The 14248-nt window shown below is 38.0% G+C and overlaps 1 protein-coding gene across 2 annotated transcripts in view; it reads left to right on the top strand.

Annotated features, from left to right (window-relative positions):
• Positions 1 to 650: 650 nt before the first annotated feature.
• The window catches only part of clint1b (clathrin interactor 1b), a 40004-nt gene continuing 26406 nt past the window's right edge, over positions 651 to 14248 (top strand). For both annotated transcript variants that reach the window (XM_077196105.1, XM_077196094.1), the window contains exon 1: positions 651 to 877. In XM_077196105.1, coding sequence (XP_077052220.1) covers positions 837 to 877 — 41 coding nt within the window. In that variant the 5' untranslated portion in view covers positions 651 to 836. The remainder of the gene's footprint in view (positions 878 to 14248) is intronic.

Genomic DNA, 14248 nt, shown 5'->3' with positions numbered 1-14248 from the left:
AATATTTATAACAAATGCCTTTTTTAAGGTAGCCTAAACTGTAAAAAAAATAATATATATATATTATATTATATATGTGTGCTGCCTTAAATTCAAGTACAATCAACTTGGATGTTAATATCATTTTAACTTGCATCATTAAACTGACTTAAAAATGAGTTGAAAATTGCCGAACTTATTTTGATGAGTTAAATCAATGTAAAAACATGTTGTCATAACTTATTGATCATATTATGTTTACAGTGTACAGATCTCAAAATGCACTGCATAGCAAAAATGATCCATATATTTCTAAATAAATAAATTAAATATATATAGCCTATCATTCAGTTGGGTTACCACTGTGAAGTATAACCATACTAACCGGGTTAGTTCGATTTAAAATCTTTAAAGTCTTAAGAAATAAAGAATATGCCTGATCTGTTTCTGCCAAACGTTTAAACTTACCTGTCCTGGAGAAACCTAGTATAAAAATCTAAAACTGCATTTCATGACCCCTTTCGGTGGTTAGCAATACAAGTGCTTTGCGTTGTAGCTAATTGGCCATAGACTGTAAAAAAAAAAAAAGTACTTGGCTCGTTACGTTTATTGAAAAACTACATTTCCCATGATGACCACATACGACGTCATGCCCGCGACCTCTCCATCCTGACGCACAATACGCGTCACCGTAGTAACTGTCCGCTCCGCTGTGCTGCTGCTCGATTAGCGCTGGAGAGGCAGAAGGGGCTGAGGGATTCTGTTATTATCGGTAACAGATATCCGAGTCCACCTGTGTTTTAGTGCGGACTGGACGACGAGATATCGAGGCGGAGAGCCCCTGCTAAAGCGCCGAGATGCTGAATATGTGGAAAGTCAGGGAGTTGGTGGATAAAGCGTGAGTATGCCCGGGCTTTTGCTTTCTAAAGATCTTGTGTGTCGATGCAGAGGCCCGTTATTTATGAAGGTGCGGATCCCGTGACGTCACACCCTCAGCTGATCACGAGCACCACACGGTTAAAATAACAGTATGATCTCTCTTATTTCTCAATTTAAAACCTATTTATGACCCCTTCCCATTGAAACGTGTTCTATTAAATCTACACAATCCAAACGCTTCTCTTTCTCTCTTCTCTGGGCTGTGTTTCAAACCCTAGTGAGCTGCCTAACGTTAACTTACTTAGGCATAACGTTAAGGCATCCTCTTTGGGCATGCCATAGAGCATTTTGGAGCACAATAGGCGCATTTTACCTTAATATAACGCTTTAAAATGTTGACTAGGTAGACAGCCCACTACTTTATCAGATTCATTTTTCTTGCCGTCAGTGGTATAAAGTTACTGCTAAAACATCTCTTTAGTTAACGTTAGCAGCAAATGAGCATGAACGGTCTCTGAAGCCATTTTTCCAAATGTCATATCTGTTTATGTGTGTGTATAACGGTGGAGTTTTTGTTGTTTAAATGTTATACATTTAAACGATTCGCAGGCCCGTTATACATGCTAGCTAATTAGCCTATTAGCTTAGCTAAAGGCACCGATTTAATTTCATGTGGTGAATGGATAACGGTATCGTTCAACCTTAACATCACAACACACTTTAGTATTTTTTTGTTGTTTTTTTAATTACTAACTTGACGATTCAGCTGTCAACCCTAAAATACAACGCCGAATGACCTTAGTAGTACCTGTGGGCCTTGTTTTTATCCGTCAGTGCTCTTCACCTGAAAATGAATGAGTTTCAATTCAATCTTTCAGATGATTTACTCTTCAAGTGATGGCCACTCTTTATGTTGCAAATTGATGAGAAACATCATAAGTAGTCAATATTAGTCCAGCTAAACCCAATGAAAAACTGCATGGCTTTTCTCAAGTTTTCAAAACGTTAGTGCATGCATGGTCACAACTGAAACTTGACTGACTGACAGAAATGGTTAGTTTGTATGACATAATAGAAAGTTTCCAACAGTAATGTTATATATAAAGCATCCTGTTGCTTGACTAACCAGCAAAAGGATGCTTTACTTGGTCTGCAAAATAGCTACCAATGTGATCATCTCAAAACACTGGTGTACATTTTTCCTAAATGACTTAACAGAAATTACTATTTATCTGCTGGTAACATCATTATATCATCCAAAGACCAAACAACAGCTGTATCTTAAAGTTCCATACTGTTTTTATTAACATGCCCTTTTGATGAATTGCTGTGGGTTCTCAAACAAGTTGAAAAAACAGACAAAAATTGCCTCTGAAAGTCTATCTCAAATTTTTTGGTGACATTCCCATGGCCTACCCAGAAACAATGATTTGATTTTTATTAAGTCCAAAGGTAAAACTGCAATAGTTGGTGAAAACGAACCCATGGGCATTACATTTTAACTCATGTTTAATAATACATTTCCTAATCCATGGTATCAAGGAACATTTTAACCGTAGAACTTACTGTTTTTTTTGTGTGTGTGTGTTTGCCCCATTTAGTGGAGCATTGCTGTTTCTAAATTGATCAAGAATCAGCTGATAAAAATCTGCGTCCGATACATCAGTGCATCTCTAATGTAATGCTTTCTGTAAGAACTGCTTAAATAGTTATACTACTCATCATTTTTCTCACTCCCTGTTCTTCTGGGTGTCTGTTGCACAAACAAGCTGGGAAAACCCAGACGAACTTCTGGCATATTTAGATTTGCTCTGCAAGTTAGTCTGGCGAAAAGCCCATTCAAGCTCATTTTCAATCTTTCCAAATCGAGGCACCAATCACAAACGTTGAGGCGGGCTTTACAAGATGACGATCGATCTGATTGGTTTTAAGGTCTATGCAATTGCTTACAGAGGCATTTGAGCGACGTCCGTTGGTGACGCCCCTTTGGAAATGAGCTGTGAATGAACCTTCCCCAGACCCTAACTCAGTTACGACTGAGAAGGGTCTGGTTTTAACCAGGCTAGCCCCGCAGTCAAGTTTCTGTAATGTAATGGATGCCAGAGCTGAAGGGATCTTTTAAGCATGCATGAATACAGCTGAAAGGAGGTGGATAATGATATAGTTGGCCTTTTCATTGTCATTCATTGTGTAATGTTGGGTTTGACTTCTTTGTATGTCCTTGCAGTGGTACCACATTGATAAATAAATTGGTACAGGTGCAGGCAGCTTTTGTTAAATTGTGTGTAATTGTTTGTGGCGAAACATAATGTTGCGGTTTAGCATAGTGATGTTTTTTTTCCTTTTTTTGGATAAATGTAATATGCTGCTAGCTAATCGACAGTTTGCTTTTCTTTTACTCTAAAAGCTTTTGGATATATTCTAATTCCACTGGACTGGAAATTCATTCTTAAATGTGTTTTTATCAATTACAGTCTGACACAAGTACACATTCAATTCTCAGCATTGCTGCAATTTTTTGTAAAATTTATTAAAAAATGTAATATTAATACAACTTATTAAAAAAAAATGTTTTTAAAGTCTGTAGGCCCAGAATTTTTATTTTTGTGCATCACTAATGGTTAGCTACACTTGAAATAAATGTATAAGATCTTGTAGATGCTATAAAAATTACAAATTCTTACTTTTTGTTAGAAAGAGGAGGTTGGAACAATTTCGGTGCGGGATTTCAGGTATTGCGCATCATTTTAATCATTCCCGCAGGTCATGCGTTTCTAATGCGGGAAATTCCCGCAAACATTCATTCAATCTAGCATGTAGGCCTATGAGTAAATTTAACCTAACAGATTATAAGATCAAATCAGTCATTTTAAAACTTTCTGCGAGATGCAAAACTCGCAGAATGTTCTGCGAACACAAAATTTTCACAAACCACATGCCGCGTCTTTACTGTCTCTTAAAATATGTTACACAAGTCAAGCAAATCACGCTGCAGCTGCAGGAGGTGATTCTAGACTCGCGTTTCAGGAGTCGGGACATTTGATGGAAATGTCACTTGCACAATCGGGCCATTGCATCGTCATTAATGTTTATAATTTGTGCGTCTTTTTAAGTCTTACCTATTTAAACATTCAAGCGATTTTAACCCGCATAACAAACAGCTCGTGAGTAACAAAACTGAGTTCTTTTTCGCGAATTATAGCGCTTTAACGGTCAAAAGCACACAACATTGTCTAAATTCCGGTCTTGGGAGTATCCTTTCAAAGAATCGGTTATGTCTTAAAAAAATAATACAAAAAGAAAATGCATGTGACACGGTAATGAAAACAGTATGGGCCGTTCACGTTACGTCTTTTGCGCGCTCGTCTTTTGCTGGAACGCCTTCGTCTTCATGGAGAACATGGCTCGTCATGATTGCTTAGCAACAGGGAGCCCTTTTTAAAAGAGAAAGTGGCGCGGACTGCGCTTTACACGCAACATGTGAACGTGGATCCGTGCACTAGCTCTTAAAGTGAGAGTAGCCTAAAATGTGTCTGTCATTATTGTATATAAAACAACAAAAGATAGCATTAATTGTAAGGAATCAGGATTAATAGCCTATGTATTCGAATTATACAGGACTAAAAGTAGGGCTGAACGATTATGGAAAATAATAATAATAATAATAAATTATTATAATAATTTTTTTTAACCAATATTGCGATTGCGATTTAAAATGCGATTACTTTAAGTTCTTTACCTTCTGTATTAGTCGACAAAGACAAGCAATAAATCATTGTACAGTAGGGATGGGAATCTTTAGGCAGCTCATGATCCGATCTAATTTTTTTCTTATTAATTAATCTTAACACATAAAATATGTATTTAATTACATGTGTAATACACACTTTATATATATATATTTAATTAAACCAATTACATGTTAAGAATTTTAAATGGGCTATAAACTAATATAGCTTCAAAATATAAAAGCTAGTAAATAAAGAGGAACAAAAAAAACATTACAAGCAATAAACAAAGAGTGCTTTCAGTATTTAAAAGTAGGCTGTCTGAATGTTTTCCATTCAAGAGCTGGATTGATTTTCCCCCTATACGATAAATTGCATTCACACTAATGCACATATCTCTTTTGAAATTGTAAATGTGGTTTGTCCTGTTGGTTTAAGATATAACGGACCGTGTTGACATTAATTTCGCGTCAAAAGCATTTTGAGATGCAAGTACATTTAACCAATGAGTCGCTCACAGCCGCATGCACGAGCACTCCTCACAAAGCGGGCGTAAGTATTTTAAAATGAAAGCAGCTTTCTCAGTGATTTTCATATTTTTAATATATAGTAAGCCAACTGCATTCCAAAAGACATAAATAATGCCTTTGTGGAGCATTTGTAAGGAAAATTCCGGCAGCCAAGACCGCGCACTGCAAGAGTTACATCAATGCGGCAAAACCTGTGCAATGAAGTCCTCGACTCACGAATTCACTTAAACCCCGAACTTTATGAAAGCTTATTTTTCGGAGAGAGAGAGAAATTAGAAGCAAGCAGAATACGGTTGTTTCTAAAGCACGCGGAGCGTCGTCACGCATGTGTGTTTAAAAACTAAGCTCAGACTCGATTCTGAAATTCTCTGAATCGATCCAGAATTTTTGGAGAGAATAAATAACACAATATCACATACATAAAAAATAAACTGTTCTTTCCTGTAGGCCTATGCCAGACCTATGCGTAGCGTGCCAAGTTGATGCTTGATCTGCAGACTGCTTTTCTCTCGCGTGTCACATGACCAGTGTAATCGCAGCTTTTGCGGTTAGAAAATCGCATTTCATCATATCGCGATATCGCAAATGCAATTAATCGTTCAGCCCTAACTAAAAGACTATTACGTGTTATTTTACATTTGATTACTTTTTTCCGTTTCTGTAGTATTTCTGAATAGTGTTAGACCTAAACTTTTCTCTTTATTTCATGTATTTATTTGTGCTACTTTTTTCAATTTAATTCAAAGATTGAAATCAAGCTTCCTTTTGTTGTGTAAACTAAAAAAAATGACCCTATTGTAAAAACACAAATACAATGAGTGAGCAAAACATTTAGCTAAACGTATTTTTTTAAAATTGTCTAAAAAAACCTCCCCCCTCAAATTAAAAATTCCCCCCCATAAGAATGACCTAAAGGGGGATTTCCCCCTATTTTCCAAAACCAAATTCAGGCCCTGCACTAATGCATACTCTTAAACAGAAACAGATGCATATGTACCCTACATTAAGAAGATGGTGTGTCACTAATGAGATGGGTGTGCCTGTCTCACTACATATTTTGTACAGTCTTGGCGTGATGGATGATAAGCAGACTATAAGATCATTCTCCACATGGAGACGAGCTCTGTACTTCGTCTTCATTGCAGTCAAAGTTGAGAAAGATGACTCGCATAAGTAAGTGGTAGGGAATGGGAGCAATATCTGCATGGCCTGTGCAGTTAGTTCAGGATACTCACGTGACCGGAAGGCCAAAAGTCTGCATGGCTCACCTGCTGGAATCGGGCCTTCAAAGTCCGGTCACAAGATAAGTCCACCAACTCCTCTGCTTTACTAGTGAGGCTACATGTTGCTGCTGGAGCAAACGGATCTCGCACCCAGTCCCAAGCATCCGTGTTTACTTCCGTGAAGTAGGAAGTGAAGTGCTCCCTGAGTGCAGTGAGGTGAGAGGTGGCTACCTCTCTCACTACAACAACTGACATGTTGTTTGCACTGAGATAATCAGTGAGTTGAGGGAACATGTCGGTCACTCCATCTCCAAGTCTTCTTCTCCATAGCTCAGCTTTCCTCATGAATGCGGTGATTTTGTCGCTAGCGTCAAGGATGGATGCATAGCGTCCTTGAATGGAGTGGTTGAGGCTATTGAGAATGTTGAATACATCCACCAGATAGGCCAATTTGGCAACATACTCGGGGTCGGAAAAAAACTTGGCGATGTCGGTTTTTAGGTTCTCAGAAACTGAAATCTCGCTGCGTAGCTCGAAACACCCGCTGAAGCACCTTCCCACGGGAGAGCCACCTCACTTTAGAATGGTAAAGAAGTGTGTCATGGCCTGCATCCATCTCTCGACAAAGTTGCCCAAACAAACGTGACTGCAATGCCCTTGACTTAACAAAATGAACTGCTGTCACAGCTGTGCTCAACACAAAGTGCAGGTCTGGTTCCAAACCTTTGGAGACGAGCGCTTGTCGGTGCAGCATACAGTGGACCGATTTCACTCTGGGGTTTACTGCCTTTATCCGAGCGACAAGACCACTCTTTCTGCCCGTCATTGCTGCTGCTCCATCAGTACAAACGGCCACACATTTCCCCCAACTCAGCTCATGAAACTCAATAAACTCATTTAGGATCTTGAAAATCTCCTCGCTCGTTGTCCTGCAAGGGACCTCTTTGCAGAACAAGACGTCCTCCAGAATGGATCCATCCCACGGATAGCGGACGAGAGCGATTAGCTGTGCTGCACTAGCCACATCAGTAGACTCATCCAGCTGAAGGGAAAATTCACAGCTACGAAGTCTCCCCACAAGTTGTGATAAGATGTCATCGGCCAGGTCACCGATCCTCCGGCTCACGGTGTCATCGGAGAGGGATATGCTTTTTAATTTATTTTCTGCCTCTGTCCCGAGCAATATCTCACACATATCGACTGCTGCTGGGAGGATCAGCTCTTCTGCGATTGTATGAGGCTTCTTGCATTTTACTATTCGCTGGGCTACTAAAAACGAAGCCTTCTGTGCTTTCTCAGATGTTGTGGCCAAATTAGTCAGTTTTGTTCGCTGGTGGTGATACCCTTCGCTTTTCCGGACGAAGAATTCCCTCGGTTTATCCATATACTCCGGGTGCTTGGTTACAAGGTGCCGCTTTAGTTTAGCCGGTTTCATCGCTTCATTTGCTAACACCTGAAGACACACAACGCACATCGGCTACCCACCGCTGTTCTCAATAAATCCATAGACAATATAATTTTTATCGTACTTCCTCACTTTGCTTGTTTGTTTGGGATTATCAGTACTTAACTTTTTAAAATATTTATCCATTATGGATTCTTCTCCGTAGAATAGTATAGTAACGTCAGGCTACTTCGTTTTCAGACTCTGAAAGTTTTTTGACAGATAGACATAATGTAACAATAGAGTTTCTATTGGCCCAAAGTCAAAGCAGGGGGATGCGCCTGTTTGATTGGCTTTCATTTTCATTTATTCATTCATTAGCTGTGAGACGTGAAGTTAAAGCCTGAGGGAAATGTTGTGGTAGATTGACGTAATGTAAAAGCCGAATGTTCATTGGTCTAACGTTACACACGCGGGAGTAATGACGATGGGCCCTGCACTTTCTCCGGTATGTTTATGTTGTAAAAAAAAAAAAAAAAAATACATATATATATATATATATATATATATATATAGCAAACTTTCCACGGACCCCACTTTGAGAACCACTGGTTTAGGGAGTCCCTTTGTATGCCTCTGTTATGGGACTCCAGAGATTGAATTTTGTTTTTAAATATTTTTGCCAAAATGGAGATGATCCGTTGTTTGGCTGCTGGGAGATGGTTTGGAGTGATGCATAACCTCAATGGCTTGTTTTGGTAATCCACCAACATTTCAACAATTTACAGATGAGAATCATATATTAGGCTTAAATCCACCCCAAACTATATTGTCCAGCATATTTCCAACAGAAAGAGTGAAATGCCATGTTAATTTTCCTTTTACATGCCAAGTCATGACACACTGGACTTGATTATGATAACTGCAGTACAATACATGATTATATATTGCAATAGTACGCTAATTAAAAATGTATGATAATTCCAACTTCGTAGGTCTTATATTGTGTTCACTGCGCTGTCTAAGAAGTTAGAGTTAGCAGACACCTAAACGGGCAACAAGCTTGCGGTTTGTGCCTGGCACACGCTACAGTGGAAACCATTCTTCTTGTTGAGAAAGGACTTTGTCCAAGCCCTATTTTAAAGTTATTTGCTCTGTCTCTGTTGAATTTTAACAAGATTGTTTACAGAAGTAATCTTCAATTTAATGTCAGCTTTAGCACTTCCAGGAAAGTTAAAGTTAAGCCAAAGGTGTGAGATTGGTTTCTTATTTGCATTTGCCCAGTATATTTCATCATCACATATGGTTTTGTTTCTTTGTGTAACTTTTGATAATAGAATAGTCTAATAGCAATTTTACTGTACTATTCTACTAAATTTGATTTTGAAATGGCTTGTTGAAGGTAGATCAGATGTCAGGTTATATGAGAATAACATTGCTTGCAATGTTTTTGGAGTCAGAATGGGAATGTCCAGCTTGTCTGCTTTAAATTTGTTCTGAATACTAAAATATTCTTCATTGATCTGTACATAATCAATAGCATCTGGAAAATTCCATGGAATTATAAGTGAGATTGATCAACAAATAGTCTCCCTTTATGTTAACCAATTTGGTCAAATAAGGTATTGTAAATATTTGAGACCAATCACAATGTATCATCATCATCTTGATGCTGATCTGCATAAGTTGAACATACAGCTATTTTCGTTAAATAACTTTACAATTTCAATTAGAATGTCACAGATGTCAAAGCCTGCAAGTTAAATCACTTCAGTTCACAGTGAAAGCATTTTAGAAAATATAATGCATTCCACAAAAGCAATTATATCACTTCAGTTCACAGTGAAAGCATTTTAGAAAATATAATGCATTCCACAAAAGCAATTATATATTAAATATTCAACTTTTAATTTAAATTAAATGCATACATAAATAAAAGCTTTATATATAAGGCAAAAATTGCTAAACTTCCGTGTTTTTTTTTATAGCTTTGTAAACCCATATAAATTATTAATTATAATGACTTGCATTAATATAGTCAGATATTTTCCTTCAGCTGCCTTCTAAAGCCCTGTTCACTCCGCCAGCGACTTTGTCGCTGTATGTCGCTCGTCTCTGTACTGCGAGTCGCTTGTGGGCATTCGTAGGGCTGTCGCTCTAATATTTTTGGTAGACTGCACGTCTGGCCATATCTATACAAAATACCATCACAAGTGAACTATATCATTTTAATTTGACTAGGAATTAGGCTCAAAAGAATTAAAAGTAACCGCATGCTGTTGGGAAAGTGTTTTTTACATTACCACAGTGTTCAGTGGATTAAATTATTAACTAGATTAACGATCGGATCGATCAATCAACAAATTAATCTCACTCATACTGTCATAAATTACTAAAACGTCATTCGAATTTGACAAATAATCAATTTTCTTGTCTCTAATGGTCAACATAATGCAGGGGAAACTGTAAAATTAACTGCAGCAGTGCTAAACTTGCATCATAAAATTACAACACTCGAACTATAAATGCATGAATTAAGCTCACTAAGACTGTTGACAGTTTCTTTTCCATGCATCATTTTATTATATCCATGTATGTGGTTACAGTCAAATCATATGAAACTGAAATCGCCCTCAAACTCTTCTATCTTGCCTGCACTCGAGACGGTGACGTGAGCTCCACTGAAAGTCTTCTTTCCTATTGGTTGTCGCTCACCAAAATCGCTTTCATTTGCATAGTTAAAATTTCTGAACTTTTGTCGCATGTCGCTTGACACGCCCACATTCTGTCGCCAACGGTCACTGTCGCTCGTGTCGCCGGAAGTCGCCAGCGCTCCTTTGAAATTAATAGGATCGTGTTGCTTTGTCACTGCGTGTCACTAACGGTGTGAACGGGACTTAAAAACATTTATGGAAGCCACACTGTTTTTTTCCTGCATGGTTTCAATTCATGCTATCTCTTAATCTTCAGCAGAGAAGTAAATCAAACTCTTCATACTTATTGTCATTGGGTGTTCACTGCAGATCAAACCCTGAGTTGACCGAGAACGTTTATAGCAAGCGTTGTGAACCTGATCTAAACCGGCTTGGATTTGTTTGGTTTGGTCTAAACCTACTCTGAATCTTAAAGTTTGTTCAACTAGCTTCCTGTAACAGGCCGCTGAGCTTTATTTATATATTTATTTGTTTGCTGTTGAGTGAAGAATCCAGTGGTAGCCTCAACTCAGAATCACCCGTCTCCATAATTCACATCTCTTGGGACTTCTTTCCCTAACTTTCCCTTGTCCGGGTATCATGCTTTTCATCTCTTAGCTGGCGCTTTCGTTCCCTCTCCATCATACTTATTATAAACCGCCAGCATCCTCATCTCCATCGTAAAGCTTTATCCAGACCTTTGCTTCCCTCAGAAGCTCTAGGTAGTCTTTTTAGTCTGAGGTGGCGGAGCAGGAAAGCTGAAACCACTCAGAGAGCTTTCATGTTAGGCGTCTTGAGTTTGTTGTGGTTTTTTTTGCAGGCCATAGCTCCACAGTGAATGTGCAAGTACACCCATTCATTTCTAGCGAAGAACAGCAAAGGAGGGAATAAAAGAAGTGGAGAGTAAATCTCGGCAGGCCCATAGAACAAAGAGGCTGCGGATGCAAAGGATGGCAAGACGCCCCTACGCCTGTCTGTGCCCCCTTCTCTTTGTGCGAAAGAAAGCCTGCCTCTTCTGCTTTTGTCTTTCCTGCATATTGAATATTCCAGTAAAATATGTGCAGCACAGTACACAGCACCGTACGTGTGTCTGGAATGTATTCATGTGTGTGTGACTGCTCTACAGGCCGCTTGCCTGCATAAACCCACATCATTCATTATTCAGTTGCCTGAGATTTTCCTTGTAATCTTACGCCAACTTTGCAGCGCTCTCTCTACATGATTGAGTCGCATTGATTGCCATTCTCACTGTCGATAACTCTTACTTGTCATTGAAGCAACCGGTTTGTGTCACACTTGTAAATTTGCTTCTTGTGTGCCTGAAAATTTGCATTTATTAGGTTGTATTTTTTTAATTATTTATTTACAAAAGGTTAATAAGTCTCTTTTAAAAATCTGATAATTTGACCATTTATGACCAGAAATGTTGTTGTAAAATGTCATATGGTGCTACACCTAAAAAACTTTTGTTAAAAAAAATTACCTCGGAAAATACATTTTAAATCTTTTTGTTGAAAATAAATAATGATGTCTCCAATGTATGCAGGGCATTTTTTTTCGTGATATAACCACACACAGCATTTTAGAGTCACTAAAGCTGCCATTCGTAACTTTTGGCGATCAAGGTGCCGACCAGACACGGTGCCGACCCGCCCTTCTAAAATAGTCCCAATAAAAAACACTTATTATTATAGGTGTACCGTAGTGATTCAGGATAAGACAAAAACAAGGTTTGGAAAATGGGTTCATGGCGTACTCGCTCATTATATACATTTTGTACCCTTTGAACCGTTACGGACTGCAGCTTGAAATGTAAACTTTTTTTTTTTTTAAACTTTGTCACATGCCCTTTCATTGACCCTTATGCTACAATATCAAACAAGTTATTCCTGTGCAGAACAGCGGGTTTTAACTGTGAACATTCATAGTACCATATTTGTTAGGCTATTCCTTTGGATTATGCATCATAATGACCATTACAGTTCAGATGTGTAATAAGTGCAGTGAATAATAACAATAATCAACAAAATCACAAAAAATGTATCACTGGATCTAGTTACCAGTAGAAAACAAGATGTGAGAGCCAAAGAACTTAAGTAGCATCATCTCGCCTTTAAATAGCAGTTACCTGAACTCTACCAATAAAAAAACTGTTAGATGACAGATACTTGTTAGTTAATTGTGCTTTAGAAAGGATATAAATACATAAAGTGTATACAAGGGTAAAATGTATGGGTTGTTTAAGAAATATATAAAAACATTTGTATGTATTATTGAATTAAATGACAATTTACATGCTAATGGATTCATGAACGATTTACTTATTCATTATGCTTGTATTTTATTAATAAGACCCAAAGATTGTATCCACACAGCCCTGCTCAACGTACAAATACATGAAGTAATGAAGCTGGAAGAAGAATTTAAGTGTGGCTTTTTATGGAATAGTGCTGGTTAAGCAACTTAACATTCTTCCTTGCCAGCTGCCACACAGTTAGATCCATCTTTCAGTCATCAAGACCATATGTGCAGCATTTGCCTCCATCTGAATAGTCTGAATTACTTAAGGAATTTTGAGGTTTTGTTTTTGAAAGTGTTTACAGATTGAATTTGCTCTTCCATTAAGTCAAACTGGTCCATTGGAACGACCACGCCACCCACAAATCCTGAAAGTGACGCAGCTGAGCGGGATTGATTTCCTTGTTGCCAGTTTTTGCTGAAGTCATTGATTTGGATCAGATGTGATTTTGGCTCTCTGACTCTTCAAATTATTGTGAATCAGCTACGTTTTATTTCCAGACCACCTGCTTCCACGTTCCAGCGAGATGCATGTTGCCCACCTGCTCATCATCCAGCACCACTTGACTGTCTTTAATAACTTCCAGAAGTTCACTTCCACTCTCCCACCCTCTTTACCCTTTGGGACTGCGAGAGTGAGGCGGAAAAGCCACGTTTTCACATTAGTAATGATTATGGAAAGTGTTTGCAGCTGTTTTGAGAGTTCGCCTTTTAAACCTCTCCTGAGTGCCACCTCTGCAGTGGTTATGTGGTGCTGATTTCAAGTCATTATCAAATGATGTGGAATTGATCATTTATTTACAGGCTGTGTCCATGTTGATTGTCTATATACAGGCTGTGTCCATGTTGATTGTCTATATTAGTAGCAGGGTTTTTCCTGGCTCAAAACGAGGTGGAGGTGGTAAAATTTTGATTGAGTCACCTGAATCCGCTGTTAAAAATAAATAATCCACCCGCCAACCGCCCAAACCTGATATATTTACTAATGATATTCTTTGATTTAGATATCTGCATCTGATCATCACATTACAATTATTCAAATTCTCAGTGTTAAGCATGATAATATTGTAACATATCACACTGAAGTAGGCTGATTTAAAAAAAATCTTCTTTTGGCAAAATTAGCCTGCATTTCCTTAATAGCCTAAACCGAGGCTTCACTCCCTTCAAACTTAAATTGTCAATGTTTCATTACATCACTGAACATTACACATTACACTGGAAAACACTCTTATCAGAATATCCTTTTTACCTTTATAAATGGCATTTTTTCCCTAATTATATGTATGCTCCATTTTTCTTTTCAAATTTTTTAATTTCATCAACACATTCAATTAGAATAATAAGACACTTGGCTGTTACCAATCAAATTAAATAATTTACATAAAAAAATCAACTGTATTAAATGAGATTGAGATTGTTTTGAATATACAAATAAGGAATGTTGAAAAGAATGATACTTTGAAGCTAATCCACCAGTAGGTGGCGGCAGGCGACAGTCTTAATGAATGAACGATTTGTTCAAACGGCTGAT

This window comes from Siphateles boraxobius, unplaced genomic scaffold (assembly GCF_051911475.1).
Source record: "Siphateles boraxobius isolate OS27281-9 unplaced genomic scaffold, OSU_SipBor_1 11, whole genome shotgun sequence".
NCBI lineage: Eukaryota > Metazoa > Chordata > Actinopteri > Cypriniformes > Leuciscidae > Siphateles > Siphateles boraxobius.
Note: the sequence above shows the minus strand (reverse complement) of the source record. Positions and strands in the feature narration are given on the sequence as shown.